Genomic DNA, 19,328 nt, shown 5'->3' with positions numbered 1-19,328 from the left:
TACCAAGTTGAAGTGAATTTTTTTTTTATAGAAAGGCATTTTTTTCTTTAAAGCCTCCAAAAAGTTGAAATTTTGGAATTTCTCTCAGTTTTCATAGTTCATCTCGAATAAAAAATCACGATAATTAGAAATCCATTTGAGTTTTTTGCTTTAGATAATAATTAAGAGCTGTATCTTGTACGCTAGTTGGAAACTCTAGCGTTGCAGCGCTCTACTAATTTCTAGTTAAACATTTTTTTCAACTTATTTTAACCAGTACACAAATTTTTTATACTTTTTAAATGTTCATTAAAAGATAGAAAAAACTTTGCAGTGCTAAATTAATTTTTTCCTTAAAAAAAAAATCGCAAACAGATGCAATTTTTTAGACCTCATAAACCAGGCTCCCCCCTTAATTGTTTACGCATTTTCATATCCTTAACTCCTTAAATAGTTCAATACAAATCAACTAAACGTAAGGTTTACTTTCTTAATAAACATTTCAATTATTATACCAAGATTCCAATACTTTTAATACAGCCAGATTGTGCGCATAACATCGGTCCAAATAAAGTCTTACGACCTCAAATTACGGCTCCGCGGTGGCCAATAAACAACACCGTGACGGTTGTTAACAAGTTTACCGAGTTTGGCGCTGGTGAGCTAGCGAAATTGCGTTTCGAGCAGCTATAACTAAGAAAATTGGACCAATGATGCCACTGCTTGAAAATCCGCACCAAACGGTCACGCTGGGAGGATGCATTAGCTTCTCGAAAATCACCTGCGGGCTCGAGGTGAGGCAGTTGAAAATGCTCTTAGTCAGAAATGATGATGCTTGTGCTATTCAGCATCGATATTGGAAATAAGTTTGCAATATTTTCCAACTCTGTTCAACCGTAAGGGTTGTGATACTAACTTTCTGTTATGATTTCCAGCAGGGAAGAAGAGAAAAAATACTACGTAGACAACCCTGTATATCAGATGTGCTTTTTACGTTAATTGCTTCTCTCAATAAATAATTGATTTAACTTTTAATGTAACTGAAGATTTTTTTGGGAAAAAACAGAATAAAACATCAGTAAAAAAAGTAGAGATTCATTCTAGTTTCTAATTATGCAATTAATTACAACGCACTTCATTTAAATTAATTTTGTAGTAAAACCACTAAAAGTTAACACAGGTAGGTAGGTAGGTAGGATGGCAAGAATACCCCAGGTACACTACAAGTAGCACTTACGTGCCGTTTTGATACCATAATGTGGACCACTACCTGTGAAAGGATTTAGGGAGGAGAGAAAACCGTCTACAGCCATCCAGTGCTGTTGATGTAGCGGAGGAGAGAAAAGGGATCTAGTTAACACAGAAGTGTAAATAAATGCCGAATCCTAAAAAAGGTAAGCGAACCTACCTGAAGTAGTAACGTCACTTTACTTGTTTGCTGCTCTTCTGATTGCGTGAACTATTAAGTCAATTTAAGTATTAGCTGAATTTTATTCGCCAACCTACCGAAATTGTTCATCAAATTTCGATTCTACTAGTGAATGCTTTCCTTATGACAACTGCCAATTTAATACGTAGGTAGGTAGATAGGGTGGTTGTCATAAGACACACTTAGACCTTCCGCAGGTCCATTGTGATACCACTGGAGCTTATCCTTACTCTACGAGTTCCTTTTCAAACCATCCGGTTGCTTTAATAAACGAGCAGAGCTTCGTTAGTTTTAGAGGGGCTATATCCGCTACATCGGTTAGAAATGCTGTATCAAGAGTGCGCAGCCTTCTCATAGCTAGGCTTTCACACTCACATAAAAGGTGTCTGACTGTTTCCTCTTCTTCTGTATTAAGACAGCTTCTACAGAAATCGAAGTACGGGAGTCCTAACCTTCTAGCGTGGCTGCCTATTAAACAATGACCAGTTAATACACCTATCATTTTTCTTATAGATTCTCTGTTGAATCTTAGCAAGATCTTCGATCGACCGCTGTTCCAGTTCGGCCATGTCTGTCTGCTTAGTTCGCATGTTGTGAGGTTTTGCCAGCTTGTATTTACCTTTTTGATGGGTTCCCTGTCTATAAGTAATTTACAAGTGGCTATGGGCATGGATATCAGCGCCTTATCCGGTTCGAGATCGAGCGTTGTACCGGTGTAATACGTGACACCAGCCAAAAACTTGAATACCACAAAATTTCCTATTAAAATTAGTACCTAAATTATTCACATGTAGATTTCGAATTTTTATAAGCACGATAAACTCGTATTAGGCTACCCCCAGAAAAATTGACTAAATAAATTTGTTCTCAAAATTAAGTCATTTATAATTTTTAATTCTATGGGATAAGTTTCAACTAAAAAGGGATACTAGACTTCTTTGGTCACCGGTCAAGCAATGCAAAAAAATTAAAAAAAAATTAATATTTCGCATTTCGACACACGCCGCGATTGAGTGAAAATCAAAAAGTTTTTCTTATATTTATTGAAAGCTAAGCGGCTTTGTCGCCATGTGCGAACTCCTTGTAGCGCAAAAGCGCAAACCCGAAATATGATTCAATTGATAGGAAATGTTGCCAGAAGGAATGACTAGCTAATTTATCTAAAGCACGAAAACACAAATTGCTCAAATGCGAAGTCATGGGAAATATTATTCAAGAGCATGCAGAAGCATAATTTTCAAGTGGCGAATTGTGAGAAGAAAGCAAAAATACGTTTGTAGAATTTTGGTTATCATTTCGGTTATTTTTTTGTGAAAGTTAGTTACAACAAATACAGTTGTACAGATATCGGAGGGCGAATAAAATAACACAATTTTGAGCGGCAACTTAAAAAATTTAATAGAGTGCATTTATTGTCAGAAAACATTTGCACATTTAAACAGCTTTTCAACAAATAGTTAACTAAAACTGGTATGTATATTTTTTACATTTTATAACTTTTGTATGCTAAGGTGCCAATGAAGAAGAAATTGACCTTGCAAAAACGGTACTAAATAAAAAAGGAGTACAAATTATAAATAGAAAAGGCATAGCAATAGTTTTATTAGTATTTAGTATAGAATCGAATGTAGCTAGCTCTTATTCGATGCTCTAAAAGTTTTCTAATTGTTTATATGTATGTGGGAAAACAACTTAAAAATCCACACAATACTAATTTTTGAAAATTGTAGTGAGGTACAAATACTTAATAAGCGTGTCTGTGAATGAGTGTTTTGAAGATAGGTTTCGTTTTGAGTTTCAATTCTGTTTTCGGGTGGCATTAAATTTACTTGTAGAATGTTAGGCTTTACCGAAATAACCAAAAAACAAAAACAAAACAAAATGAAAATAAATTTGAAATATATATTCACGACTACTTTGTTTATTCGAAAGAAAAATAAAAAAAAAAAATGTATTTAATTTTTGTACGAGTAAATGTGGCTTGTTTTTAGTTTTGTAGTCTATTTTTTTTTTATTTAAATTTATCTTCACTTGTATTTTGGTTTTTAAGAAAAATGAAATAATAACACTTTTAGTACCTCGAAATCCTTTTAGAATTGCAAGATTTGTTTGATTGTTTGATTGTTTTGGTTTTGAGCATTGAATGATTCGGATAATTCACCAATCGAACGAATTCGAGTACGAAGTAACGAGTAGAATCGAGTTAATCCAAAAAGAAGAGCGGCAGCGATCCGCATGACATTTCAAAAACGATAGTAATAGTTATAAACAATAAAAAATTTAATTAAACGATTAGATTGCTTAGAATTTTTTTGCTAATTTTCGTTTTTTTTTTTTTATATGGCTGACAAACAGAACTAGTATAATTATCTAAAAAATCAATGATTTGCAATCAAAAATATGCAGTGCTAATATTTAAATTCATCACTAGCGAAAACTAAAGAAATGTTTAGAAAAGCGCGTTTAACGGAATATTTAAAAACCATGAAACAAAATTGAAATACACATATGGGAATTATAATGAGTGAAAACTGAACCTGACTTGCCTAATAAAGCTCATCATTTACCAAATAAGTAGTGAATAAATCAAATTAAAAAATTAGAAAAATAAGAGATTAGATCCCTCATAATAAAATTGATTAGATCAGAAGTTGACTTAACATAGCGAATGTACACAAGGACCATCTCAAAAGATACCAATTTAGAGAATTTCTTATTTGCAGCAAATTTTCAACGTTTTGAACTAAGTATTTACGCAAGTAAGTATATTTATGCCATTCTGTATTTTGGCTGTCATTATTTATTTCAACAAAGTTACCGATTTTTCAAAAGGCTAAAATCCATATATAATTTGAGTTTTTATGAAAATAACATTTAATAAGTACAAAAAAGTGATTGAAATAAAATATTTTAGTTTATTTTCTTTTTTATATTTACATGGAAACAAGATTTTAAATGAGTACTACAATATTAATTTAATGTCATCGTAAAAACTAAAATGACATAATGTTTCGACTATCCACTCATCACGAGACATTCTTAAATTTATGTAAATTAATCTAATTATGAACTGAAGAATTACAAGAACAAATTAAGTAGACAAAATCAGTTAAATAGAGATTTATAAATTTAATTACATATTCGAAAAGTTAAAAAAGAAATTCAAATTAGATATTCATTGTACTGAGTGAATGGAATAATAACAATAAAAAGAAAGTGTTATTCAAAATTTCAAATAGAGAAAGAGAGAGAGATAGAGAGAAAGAGTGGCACAATAGATGGAGCGAAAATATGTACTTTTACACGTTTACATATAATACTGGATAATTTTATAAAATATTTATTATTGCATTGAAAAGCCCTAGGAACTTAATTTGCAGAAACGCTGATTGTTACTCTTTTTTCTCTAACCGAACATACTTTTTCTTTGTGTTCATCAATATCTATATATTATTGATATTAAAAGAACGTGAAATAACAAAAAAAAAATAATAATAATAGTTATGAATGGTGATAGTATTAAATAGCAAATATGGTAATGTAGCAGCTGTTAGTAAATTTTAATTAATAAATATGAATTAGTATTTGGCATTCAGTACATTCACAAGCCGTATATGCTTTTTTTTTTGTTTTTGCCTTGCATGTAATATAATCGTAAATTTGAAAATATTAAAAAAATCAGACACAAATTATTTAAAAAAAATATTTTATCAAATGCTGAGAATGAACACTCATAAATTTGAAAATGTTAAAAAACATAATTTAAAAACAAAAAAGGAAAAAAATTATAAATGCTGAGATTGGGGTTTGCGTTTAATGCGTTTACTAAAGCAATCATTAAAGTGAAACGTTTAGAAAAAAATGAAATATCCTTAAAATGACAAGAGGCTACTCTAAAATGTTTCAATTTATTGTGTAAGAATGAACAATACACAAATCCGTGAACTTAGATAAAAAGAAGAAAGAATTATGCGCAGATACGTAAGCTATTTTAACCGTCCGTTGTGTGATGTGGCCTACTCAGGCCATTCCGAATTTTAGAGGGGTATATCTTTTTGTTTCGTTAAGTTTTCAAAAAACGGCGAAAATATTTTAAAATTTTATAACCGTTTCCAGCGAAATGATTATGAAAAAAAATACATTTTACACAAAAACTTCATATGTTAGGGTAAATGGCCTGCACAGGCCACCACTGCAATTTTTGTATAGTCATGCACCGTACTTGGTCTTCTGACTAATTAGAGTACAAGAAAGAGTGAATACGGTTCTCTCTCACTCATAAAAATTTGGTAGGTCTGCGATTCTTCAACAAACTACCCTCTCAAGGGACAGATTTACACAGGAAAACGACCAAATGAAGAACGAGAAATTAACCAAGGTGAAAGAGTGGTACTGGATTTGGTAGAGATGTATCGTAATTCCAGCCGAACGGTGTATTGCGATAACTTTTTCACATCACTCGAGTTGGCCAAGTCTCTTATGCAGAAGGTATTCGCTGTCGTAGGCACAGTGCGCCCAAATAGAAAATTTGTTCCTCTATCCTTTCCGCTGAACAAAAAGACAAGGCCGTATAAAAACTTTCGACCTATAGGTATATCAGACTTTGTTTGCTTTCCTGGATGAAAATATATCTATGTTATCATACGTTGCCAAAGTAGACAAATATGTGCTAGTATTGTCGACACAACATTACACGCAAGCCACACAAACTTTAAACAAATATAAACCTGCAGCTGTCTTAGACTACAATGAAAATAAGTCTGGGGTTGATACAATGGACAAAATGCTTTCTGGCTACAGTTGCAAACGCGCAACAAACCGGTGGCCATTGGCCATTTTTTTAATAGGCTTGATATTACTGGCTTGGCTTCTTATATTATATGTATACAAGCATTTGCGACCAAGCAAGAAGTCAGACCAACGAAGGGATTTTATATTAGAATTGGCTGAACAACTGACAATCCCCCTTATGGAAACACGTGCAGCAAATCCCAGGGTATATGGTAGACCAGGAATTAAAATAGCAATGCAAAAGTTCAATGTATTTTATGTAAGTATTTATACAAACATCCAAATTCGTACTGAAACATATAATTAATTTAAATAATGTATCTCTCACAGGATCCACCATCAACTTCGACGGCCCCAGCACAAAAAACTGCATCAAAGCCCGTAAGCTCCCAGCACCGGCCATTGTGCAAGCTATGTACCAAACTGGATAAGTTTAAAAGAAAAACCCGATTTACTTGCCACATTTGCAAAGATGCAATGTGCTTAACTCACGGTTTAGAAACCAAAACCTACACTTGCAGCATATGTCTAGCTGCAGTAACTACGTCAACTTCATAAGCAACTTTTAAAATTTTATATTTTTATTTATTTATTTATAAATTGAATTTTTGGAATAATTTTCAAAAAACAGTAAGAAGGATGAACCTTGATAAATAAATTTCTTTTAACACTAATCAATCTGTTTTTTTATTAATCGGTATTACACTTAAATTGATTACAGACATAATTTTCGTACCAGCCTATAAATAAAGCACGTGTTCTCATAGGTGGCCTGGCCAGGCCATTTTAAACAACGAAAGAATATACAACTTTTACACAACGGACGGTTAAATTCTTGATACTAGGATAGGTTAGGTAGTGCTGCCTGATCTGCAAACAGATCTCACTTACACCCATAGGGTACATTGTGTTGCTAAAGAATATGCACATTTTTTTACTTTGATTGTAATTCAGACTTGGCTTATGACAGGTTTGCTTGCAAATAAGCTGCAAGTTTTTGTCAACAAGTGTTTAAGACGTTTATTGCGGATTTGGTGGCCCAGAACAATCATCAACAGAGAACTTTGGGCGAATTGTAAGCAGTTGAAATAAAGCAGAGGAAGTGGGGGTGGATTGGCCAAACTCTTCGAAATGATCCTATAGAAATATGCAGGTAAGCACTCGATTGGCACCCGCAAGGCAGTAGAAAAAATGGAAGCCCTAAATGCACTTGGAAGAGAACTCTCGAGAAAGAACTTAAGGTTGCAGGGAAATCTTTCAAAGAAGTCAAAGTCATCGCGAAGGATCGCTACCATTGGAAGCGTTTTGTAGCGGCCCTATGTCCCATCAGGGAGGAAAAGGAATTAAGACAGAGAATTCAAAATAGCCTTCGCAGAAATTGATAATTCTTAAATTAATTTCTTATAACCCGAGCGGATTCATATAAGATGAGAGCAAGAATAGCTGATTTGCCTTTGGTCTGGCGATTTACTGGTTTGTTTGCCAAACTGATCTGTTTCTGATTGAAATTCTGTCATTCAAATTATTAAATGGCGAAAAACAATTATTGTTCTTCCACAAATCCGGGCGTTTCTGGCGGATTGCTTCTCGCAAATTGCGCATAACTAGTAGGTAATATTCCTTATTGACCGTTTTACCCTGTGGCAAGAACTCATGATGCACAACGCCCCTGTAATCGAAGAAAACGGAAAGCAAAACTTTTACATTCGACCGAACTTGGTGCGCTTTTTTCGGTCTTGGTTCGTGCGGCAGCTTCCATTGAGATGATTGAGCTTTGGTTTCCACGTCATAACCATAAATCCACGATTCGTCACCAATTATAACCCTCAGGAGCAAATTTGGGTCGTCGCGGACACAGTCCAACATCTCATTAGCAATTTTCATGCGATGCTGCTTTTAGTCGAAATTGAGCGGTTTTGGTACGAATTTTGCGGCGACCCGTCTCATGCGCAAATCATTGAAAAAATCGAATGGCATGAGCCAATAGATATGTCTAGGACTCAGCAACTTCTCTAACGGTGGTTCGACGATTGGCCAATACCATTTTCTTCCCTTCATCAATTTTTTCGCCTGTTGTTGAAGTGATCGGCACGCTTTTTGTCGTTCACATCTTCTCGGCCTTCTGAGAACATTTTTACCACCGATTAACGTTGCTTTGGTCCAAAGTAGCTTCTCCGTATGACACAGTCAACATTCGGAATGCATCCGCGCACTAAATTTCGTTTTTCACACACAATTTGATACAGGTTCTTTGATTCATCTTTTTCAATAGATAAAAATCGAAGACGAGCCGAAACACGTGCAAGCAAATCAGCTGTCAAGAATTAACTAAACATTCAAAATGGCCAAACTCGTCGGCATGAGTGAGAGATAAAAGTACCAACATATCGCCACAAAAAAATCGAAATTCGAATATACGTAACCTGCGAAAATTCAAAATTTGCAATATTTTTTGAACACACCTCGTATAGTATTTATGCAGTTTGTCAAGAAAATGTTTTGACATACTAAAATATTCAAGTCATTTGAATTTGTCTTTAACTAAAACCATCGCCTCTTATTGAATTTGGAAAGCTTTTCAAAATTGTTTCATTAACTTGCATAGCGAAGCCTTGACATCCCACAGTTCCACTCATTGCCAAAATAATCTCTCCCAAGGAAGAAATGTAAAATATTGGTTGAAGTACTGACGGACCATTTTCTCACTGCACATCACACAGTTATACTCCACAAGGAGTTAAAGGAAAACATATAAAATAGAGCTGGTCCAGAAAGAGGCGTGTAATTTAAGTGTGTAATTTATCCTGCTCTAAGCAGAACGCGTTACAACTGCCTGGGATCGGTATACTTTTCATCTCTGAAGGATATTGCTGACAAAAGTTTTAACTTAACAAAAACAAAACAAATGCTTCTCTCAGCTGTCAATGACATATCTACATACCTTTTATCGACATCGGTTACTAAGGTGATTCGACATATCGTTACAGCGTTTGATTGAAAAGTAATGAGCCTTATTTTTTTAAGCAGTTTTATCAAACCTTTTGGCTTATACAACTAATATTCTTCAAAATAGGATCCTTGCGCGTCAATACACCGCTGGTAGTGGTCCTTCCACTGCAGGAAACATTTTTTAAACTCATCCGCCGGAATCGTGTTCAATTCGGCTGTCACTGTTTTTTGGATCGCCTCGATGGAGTTGAGTCTCCCCTTCAGCTTTCTTTTCAGGCTCGGGAACAAGAAGAAGTCCGGAGAGGACAGGTCTGGGCTGTAGGGAGGGTGGAGAAGCACCGGAACACCCATCTACGCCAATGCATAGGTGCAGAGGAAGGCGGTGTGCGCCAGCGCATTGTCGTGATGAAGGATCCAATTGTTGACGAGGTCGGGCCGCATTTCAAGATTTCCGGTCACGATTTCCCGCACATTGTAATAAATTAAATTTAACTCTTCACTGATCTCACGTAGACTAGCACGACGGTCAATGTTCAAAAATTCACGAACCCGTTTCACATCTTCGTCTGTTTGCGTCGTCGAAGGCCTTCCAGATCGCTGTTCGTCTTCGACGTCCTCCCGGCCTTCCTTGAACGACTTGTGCCACCGTTTTACTTGGGCCCTGGACAGAGATTGGTCCCCGTAAGCCTCCTTGAATAGCCCAATGGTTTCGATACTCGTTTTGTTTAGCTTTACGCAAAATTTTATCGAGTAACGTTGCTCCAACGATCGCTGCATTTTCGCCACTACAAAATCTTAACACACTTTTAAAACAGCTTTCACGCGCGGAGCGATGTTGACTGCACCGCTGTTGCCAGCGAACTGGGACCGGTTTCTAGTGGAAGGAGAAGGTCCAACGATTATTTTCGCCCACCAGCCGATTCGGCTGATCGCTTGGCAGACGTTCCGCGCGGGAAGGCTCATTACTTTTCAATCAAACCCTGTATCTCACTAAGTTGCTGCACATGCCTTAAACATCAGTCAGTCATAAAGTGATCGTAAGAGTGATTTGTTGATCAAAATATCGAATCGAACACAAAAATGCCTGGAAAACGGGCATCGTTTGAGGTGACTCAGTTGCTCTATTACAATTATACAATCGGAAAAAATGCGCAACAGTTATCAGAAATGTTTTATTTAACCCGACAAACTATTTTTAATATAATAAATTGTGCAAATGTTTGTCCAGCATGAGAATGGGTGATTTGGTGTTTATAGAAAATTAGATGTACGCATGACAATATTTGGATATTCTGCAATGCCATTTGACAAATATATATCTGTAGATCATCTGGCGAGAGAACGGAGAGAACTATACAGCCTTTATCAGAATACCTACTTGGACCTTCTCTGTCTTCGATGCGTTCCTATCGATCCTACCGCAGTTCAGAGGAAGGATCCAGAAGAGGAAGAGAAGGGACTGATTTAATGGCACACCGTTCGATGCAGGAGGCAACGATCGCTGTACGTGCGAAGACATTTTTAACCTTACCTCACCGCCACAAAGAAAAAAATTACAAATAGTGTAAACAAATTTAACTTCATTGTTGACAAGAAAACTCAGTTTAAATTCTACCAGGACCACGATCCAAAACATAAAGCTCATATAGTCAGAATGCGACTTATTTTTATTGCGGATGGAAAATTTGTGGACATATTTAAAGAAAAAGTTGCAAAAACGCAACACTCCAAAGAGCGAGTAGACCTCAAAAACGTTATTTTTGAGGAATGGTACAGCATGCTCCAGGACTATACTCGTATAATATTCGAAAATTTATTCATGTTATGAGAAGCACACTACATCATAGATGCTCGGTGTAGTCATACAAAGTACTGCTTCCCATTTTATTTTTATTTAAATATAACTTACAGCTCAGTGCCTCATACCCTTCCTATCGCATGGCGCAGAAACTTGGATGATGACAACATCCGATGAGGCGTCCGTGGAGAATTTGAGGGAAAGATTCTGCGGAAGATTTTTGGACTTTTGCACGTTAGTGATGGCGAGTATCGCAGGCGATGGAACAATGAGCTGTATGAGCCTTACGACGGCATAGACATAGTGAAGCGAATAAAGATCCAGCGGCTTCCTTGCTGGGTCATATCGTCCGAATGGATATATAAAAGTATGCGATGCGGTACCAGCTGGTGGTAGCAGAGGAAGAGAAAGGCCTTCACATCAAAAGATCAGGTGGAGAAGGACCTGCTTTCTATTGGTGTGTCCAAGTTGCGCTAGTTAGCACCCGAAAGAAACGACTGGCACGCTTTGCTAAACACGGCCAAAATCGTGTAAGCGGTTATCGCTCCAATTAAGAATAAGAAGAACTTAAAGCTATTAACTGCAAATGTAAAAAGACTTTCTTGATAACCGTGTTTGTAGTGCATATTGTTTTTCTTTTTATTTTTGTGTTATTTTTAAACGGAATTATTTTATTTTCTACTATTGGCTTACAAATTATTTATATCAGTCAAATAAAACCAAAGATTGAAAGAAAACCTTAAAAAAAATGCGTTTTTTCTTAAGCAATATTTCTGAACTTTGATAGATTAGTGATGTCAAAACCCTTCCTTGGGTAACTGTACTCGATACATCGAATATAAATTATTTACAGAGTAATGACCGGCAGTTTAGGGGAATAAATAGGCTTTATTTCAATTTCGGTTCAACTCCGCCTGAGGTAATGACTGTTACCTTTCATGCGAAAGGAATATTCTAACTTCAAATCTCTTTCGCTGAATCGACCGAAGGATAGTTTTGTATGTATGCGGAGTACCATAAAATACCAAATTCTGATATTTTGTCAGATTTATTCTAATCGTTGACAAAGAGTGAAAAATTGGCGCGCTGTTTAAAATTTACAAGGACCCGTGGATGGAAAACGGCTGATTGAGAAAAGTGAAAAGTTATATTTTGACGTCCTGCAGCGACTGCGAGCATCTTAAGAGTACTCATCAAAGTGGCCAGCAAGAGTAGGTAAGTGAAATGGTTGAAGTACCACTCTGGCACTCCCCTAGTAGCACTTAAACGCCGTTTTGATACCACTATGAGACCTCCGAGAGGCCGTTATCTAATGGTAAACCTAGCTTTTCCGCGTATGTGACGATCACCCAATGACCGATAAATAGAGCTACGAGTATGGAAATTGAAAGGCATAGAGTGCCCACCACTTTCTGGATCCTCCTTCCATTGCACTAGGGCTAAAAGGTTTTCGAAATAGCACATGCAAAATGGAGCCCCATCTTTTCTACGCTTTCCTGAGAAATCAGTTTTTTCCCCTTTAACAACAGTCAGGGGGCGCCGATGACCGGGTAGGACCAATCCAGTCCCCTTCCTGGTTAGCTCATCAGTCATTTCAATATCCTCTAGGTTTCTATGTCCTGGAACCCAGATCAGATATTTAATCGTCTCCTCACAGGCTTTGACTAGCAGGGATCTGCACTATGACGTCGTCAGAGCCTTGAACGCGGCTTGACTATTGAAGAAAATGTTAATATCTCCCTTGCTCCCTCGTTCCCTAAGCATTTTGCATGCCTGATCACAAAGACTTGATCGCACTAGCAGTATTCGGCAATTTTAAGGAAATAGATAAATTGGCTTATTAGAGAAAACCGCTGCTCTGACACCCGATTTCATCTTGGAGCTGTTAATGAAGACAGAGGCGCCAGCTTCGGTGCAGATTTTCCCCTCGTTCCAATCTTGCCTACTTGTTGCGTTGGTTACATTCAGATGATTTCTATGGTTGTATATAGAGTTTCCATTTGTGGAACAACATCAAGACGCACACCAGAAATAGGAGGAGGAGCTCGGCACAAGACGGATATTTAGCGTCGCAACAATTATTTGATTTGAACCACAAATTAGTCAAGGAGGTAAACATTGTCTCATGCGGCTCATTACAATTTGTGCTCATAAAGCGGAAGCGCGCTTGCAAAACAGCATTTAAGTTTTTACCGAAATGTTACAATATAAGGCAACAGATTTGGCAAAAATATATATATTTTTGAAGGGGAGTTACTTTTACATTTTTGATTTGAATAAACTATTTTTCATATCTCTCAATTATTAACGGAATATTTTTATATTAGGAAATGCGCATCTAATAGATCTACACCAGTAAATCCATCCCCCACGCGTTTAAACGTACGCTTTTTGTGGGGAAGGTGGAGTTAGTAAACTACTAAAATTAGAAAAATAGGAAAAAATTATATGAACCATTTTTTGTAAACAAAATTAACAAAGGACACTTCTGTCGGTCAATCTAGCATAGTTTATAACAGGGAGCTCTCCTTTTAGTACATATTTTTAAGTTCTAATATTATTCGCTTATTTATTTAGTCGCATTATTTAAGATTTAGAAATAAAATTTGTTGCCCACTTATCAGCCGTTGCAGCAGATGTAGTAATATATAGATAAATCTACAAATAAAAATTGTGCAAAATTAAAGTATATATGGAGTTACAAATTAACCCAAACACTACAAAATAATTAAATCTGATTCCAATGGTTGGCGCTAAATCGGTCGAAAGTGCTATTAAAGCCTCAGCATCGCAATGCACGTTTCAACATCTCTTAAACTCTGTTTTTTCTTTTCAATTTTAATTGATTTCTAATAAAAATTGTAATGAAAATTGAGAAGGTCCTTGCTTTTATACATAAATAAGAACTTCGTATGAAAAACTTTACAATGTATGAACTTTTTAAAATAAATAATCTTTATCTTTGGTGAACACAAAACAAAGAAGATATTGAAGTTGAAGAACGGAAAAAAACAAAAAGAAGTTCGTTGACGTAGCTTTACAATTTTATAATCTCACAGAAACCATAACAATTAAGTAAAATAATATTGAAAACAGGCGTTAAAGATTTTCGGGTTATACTTAAAATGTTAATGATTTTTAACATCTTCCCACAAATACCTAAAATCCTTTTTACACCGTTGATGCATATTTGCATTCTTTATACTATATATTTAAGGAACAAATAATACATGGTATGCACCATAAATATCTATTGAAAATCAATTCACTTACCTTGCTGTTGGAAAACAACAAACCAACCCCCTCTAAGCACACCTGCAAAAGGCCACCCTCGCCAGTATTCATATCCTGCACTGGGAACTCGCCGCCCAACTCTGGCACATTTTTCGGAGTGCCGCTACGTTCCATAGCCTCCTTGATACAGTTGTAAAGTTCTCTACACTGTTTTTGATTTAAAAAAAATCCATAAAAAATAAAAAAAATTAGGGTAAAGCTAATCAATAGTAAACTACCTTGCGAGTATAGAAACGGTTGAGCTGTATTTGCCCTCCATTACGGCGCCAGAGACAGAGCACTTTAGTTTTGGGCGAATACGTCATGTTAACTAGACGCTCATAGAACCAACGCTCAACGATTGTGCCATCAACAGAGCGTACCACAAGTCCATCGTCACGCACCTCCATGAATAGAAGTGGACCGCTGGCATCTGACCCCGGATGTATGGTGAAACTCTGACGATGCAGAAGTCTCGAACCGAGCGGTTTCAGGTCGATGTCGTTGCCATTCTGTGAAAATAGAAAGGAAATAAATTATGTAAGACATCAAAACGTACACAACAAGTAAGCTGGGCAACTCACGAGATTATTTATTTGATCTACAACGTTGTGCACTTCGGTGGAATAAACCAAACCAATGTGACTTTTACCCAGAAGGCGTCGAATTTTTCGGCGTATCTCCTCTTTGTTCACGCCCAGCATTACCAGTATAGCAGTGAGATTGTACAACATTGTTGAGAGTAGTCGATCCTCGTCGTGTTCCAAACGTTTACGTTCCTCATCGCTAAGTGATTTGTAGCGTTCCATCATCTCTATGGGACCCTGGGGCAGAAGAAACCATTTTAGTGACTGATGGAATGCTGTCAAAGTAAGTCTAACTCTAATTGGTAATGCGGCGGAAAGGCAGGTTCTTCAACTGAATTCCCACGAAACACATTTCGGCTTTAAATTTATAACTTTCATCCAAGCATTTTATTTGAGGAACCAATTTCTTGAGATATTTGTATATGAATGCAAATATAGTTGATGCGGACAATTTATGAGGAGCTTTTTCATGGCAGGAATGCATTCGGAGGTTTGCCATTACCTATCGCGGGACTTCGGTTATTACAAAAACATGTTCTATGGCTTGGTGTTTCATGCTCACAGTGGATTTCAAAACCGGTCTCTACCGAATCGTAGTTACGCAAAAACCTATTCAACTACGATGGTTGTTTCCAAAATAGCGATTGCTTATTTCAAACAGAAGCATTATGAGGCCATATGTGGAAGGGCAAATTGTAAACCGAACCGAAAAACATGATCTCCGCAGATTCTTTTTCGCATTTTAAGCGATTATTTGGGCCACCGAACAGAGTTTTCCCCACAAGTTCACTGGCACCCAAGTTGACTGACAGCCAACTCCTGGCGTTTTGAAGCGATTGATTTATTCCATTGCTCATATTTGGGCAGAATATCGCACAGAAGGAAGTTGGCGTGTTTTGCACAATAAAATGTGATCTCAAAACAACGTATACCGACATTCTAAAAGACTTTCCAGCCGCTGACATCCATTCGAATACTATTCATTGTTTTGACTCAAAACGGTAATATTTTAAATTAAGTGTTTTCAAAAGTCTTATCCAAATTTTAAGTCTCCCTCACCTGATCCATGCCGATCATATCTCGTTCTTGGCTCACTGCGTCCAAAAATGCATCTTCCCAGAATTGCATTTGATTCCACAAACTTGAACGATCTCGCCCAATCATGCCTTCGAAGAGATACACTCTTGGACTATCTGGCGATGGCGAGGAAGAGGTGTTGATCAAGTGTCCTCCTGTATAGCGGAAACCGGCGCTGAGTGTTGATTTACCCGACCAAATATTTCCAGAGCTTCGTTTGGAATCCTTTGATGTTGTAGTCTAGAAGGCATGCATGCATACAGATAGTGAGTAAATATTGAGTACATAAATGCATATATGGTAATAAAATGAAGAGTAAGTTTCGATATTTATATTAAAAAATACTAAGGACAAGGCAAAGCAGATAGTTTAAAAATTTCGTGTTCTTCAAATGCAAGATTTATTTCATTTCACACAAATTATAATAGTTTCTAAGAGTAGGGTACGCTAGAGCTTTCATTCGAAGTTATTAGTTTTCTTGCATAATCAAATCCAAATAACTTAAAAGAATGGAGAAGTAATTGAAATAATGAGACATTTAAATATTATAACTTACATTACACTTGAAATCATACTTACATTTTCGTATTCGGTATCGGATACCGTTGATCGACAACTAGCGGGCATACGAACATTCAAACTACCAGCAGGTAGGAGATCACTAACAACAGACAGAGCACCTGTGGAGCCGGCACCCTGGGAATGGATACCACAAATCAAGATGCAATTCAATCATTGATCCTCTATCACAACAAGCAACAACAAAACGTGGCACGTATGTATGTACATATGCATATGATTGAACAACTACAAACAAATGACAAGCCGAGAAATTAACTAATCGGCGCAAGGAAACTCAAGTATGTAATACATAGAGGTTAAATTATTTAGTGGTGGGGTTATACGAGTTATATGGTAGGCAGAGTATGCAAGAGATAGGCTGGAAGATTTATTTCTCTACGTCTTTATGTATAATTAAGGATGCAGGAGCTATACTTTGGTTTGCAGCAGGCACACCCAGCCCTTGAGTTCGCGAGCGAGTGCTTGTACACACAAAAGTGAAATAGTGATTTTCTCATAAAATGTGTTAAATTGCTTTTGCAACTGCAACAGCGCACTATTAATGCACAGGGCGTCTTGTTACTACCACTACAAAGACTTTAAGGTTATATTTGATGGTTAAATTCTTGATGAAATAGACCTATAAGTCAGCGTTCAACGCTGACGCCCTAGATATTTCAGGGGGGTAAAGCTTTGCACTTTCAAAAACTCAATTTTTTTTAGTCTTATCTTATTGTTTAACATTTCAAGAATATATTCCCAAAATTTTAAGCCGATCTGAGCAAAAATTTTGGAGTTATTGTCCAATTATTCTCCGTCTTAGCTCAGGTGCGAGCGTTCGTGAAGGCAGCGCTTCTGACTCTCAAACTTTTAAACGCGTTTTTCTCAAAACTACTTTTTGAAAGTCGGTGATCACTGCTATTTAAAAACTACTTGACCGATTCATTTGAAACTTGGCATACATTTTCTTCATATAAAATGCCTCCCCCAACGTTTAGTTTATATTTTTTTTTTTGACATGAAGGGGGTTTCCCGCCCACAAAATGGCGGACATTTTCGTTGAAAATAGAAGTTTTTACTTTAGACCGCCGCCAAAAATTTTTAAACTAAGGAAAAAATAAGCGGACAACGTTGGAGGGAAGGTTCAATGATACTTTGATTAAATTTGAATTGGTTTTGGTTTCGGATAATTTCCGACCGAGATACAGTGATCACTGCAAAATGTTATTTTTTTCAAACCGTCTTATTTTTAAGTATTTCCGCATGAAAAAATTACAGAATATAGTTAAAAGTGTGTTTAATAATGTACAAGGTTTTAATAAATTTGCTCAATCCATACACCGCGTTACACACATTCTGTCCTATGAACCAAATATACTTTTTCGGAAAGGGGATAAAAAATAAAAATACACGTGTATCGGCGATTTTCATGTACACGTCACAATTTTTTTTTGTATTTTATAACTTTAAACAAGCAATTCTTGTATTCATATCTGTATAGCCATACGATCTCAGGATTAGCTTAACGGATTTGAATGAAATTGGGCACACAGATAGTGTATCACATTTCTAGACTTTTCACCAAGGTGTTGCCACTGACAATGTTTCACAGGCTTGCCACCTGTTCGAAATTAAAAAAAAAATTGCATGAGATATGCCAATGTGGGTATCAAAAGAAAGATATTTCACTCCGCATTACAATAGAGATATAAAACCCCGATTTTTTTTATTTTATTTTAAATCAGCCGCCACTATATTCCACTGCTTAAAGCGTGATGCAAAGAGTTCGGCTGTTCTCTTTGACAAATTTCCTTCTCGTACAAGGTCATTAAGTCGGCTTGCGTTACTAAATGCGGCACTGCAGTCCCAAGTTCACTGGGTGTTGGTACAAATTCCGATACTTCTGGTTCCCCGCATCTCGCATTCGATGCAAGAAATGTTGATAGCATTGTTGGTGCTACTGTTGGTTCTCCATCCCTTAATTCGGGAACATCACCAAAAATCTGCATTGAAGCCGCTATACGTTCTTCTAGTGAGTACAGAACCGCTTGAATAACCGATTCTACATTAGCGTAGCGAATTTTGTTGCGGCGAAAGTATTGGTACTCTTTAGTTTGAGTAAAAGTTACGCAAAAGTAGCACAGTTCACTACACTGCTCCGTACGTGGTAGCCAAATTGTTGGTACAGAATACTTTATTGTTGACCTTCCATCAGTAAACTTGCATAAAATTCTACAGCAATAGTCGCACACGAATTCCGGAGTATACCACAAGTAAGGAACAAAAGCAGTCTTGAATATTTTCTGAAACGAATTAACCACTGTTTTCGTAATATTTTTAAAATTTTTACTTGGTGCGAATAAGCCACAAACGTAACAAAAGTTATTTCGAGTCGGGCACTGCATTTTTCGTAAGATGAAATATACAGAAAGACGTTTTCGCGCAACAGAACTTAAAACAATTGTCAAAGTATACGCCATCTAGTAGCGTAACTGTCAGATGATCGGAACTTCCGCAACTGTAACAAACACACAAACGGCACAGAGTGTGTTGTATGAAACAATAAACTAAAGGTTAATAAGTTGTTTAAAAATTTGAAGTCCCTTCAAGTTATGCCGAAAATTTAGAAAAAAATTTTTTTTTTTAGAAAAAAAAAATTCAAGAAAATCTGAGAATTGATAAATTCTTTTTTTTAATTTTACATAATAAAAACATTTCCATGAGCCTGCCAGAAATTCAGCGCGATTGGATCACGGAAAAAGGATTAAGAATTGATCAAAAGTTTTTCACACAGGCGGACTACGAGCTCTATATTTTATACATAAAAAAAAATTCTGACGTGTACATGAAAATCGCCGATACACGTGTATTTTTATTTTTTCTC

General features: G+C 36.4%; 1 protein-coding gene across 1 annotated transcript in view; it reads right to left on the bottom strand.

Annotated features, from left to right (window-relative positions):
- LOC128858632 (MAP kinase-activating death domain protein) overlaps window positions 1-19,328 on the bottom strand; it is a 129,768-nt gene that overhangs the window by 30,479 nt on the left and 79,961 nt on the right. The window contains exons 16-21 of the mRNA XM_054095055.1: window positions 16,463-16,579; window positions 15,866-16,123; window positions 14,804-15,043; window positions 14,459-14,731; window positions 14,220-14,387; window positions 3,487-3,495 (exon numbers count right to left, since the gene is read on the bottom strand). Coding sequence (XP_053951030.1) covers window positions 3,487-3,495; window positions 14,220-14,387; window positions 14,459-14,731; window positions 14,804-15,043; window positions 15,866-16,123; window positions 16,463-16,579 — 1,065 coding nt within the window. The remainder of the gene's footprint in view (window positions 1-3,486; window positions 3,496-14,219; window positions 14,388-14,458; window positions 14,732-14,803; window positions 15,044-15,865; window positions 16,124-16,462; window positions 16,580-19,328) is intronic.

The sequence above is a fragment of the Anastrepha ludens genome, chromosome 3 (genome assembly GCF_028408465.1).
Source record: "Anastrepha ludens isolate Willacy chromosome 3, idAnaLude1.1, whole genome shotgun sequence".
Classification (NCBI taxonomy): Eukaryota; Metazoa; Arthropoda; class Insecta; order Diptera; family Tephritidae; genus Anastrepha; species Anastrepha ludens.
Note: the sequence above shows the minus strand (reverse complement) of the source record. Positions and strands in the feature narration are given on the sequence as shown.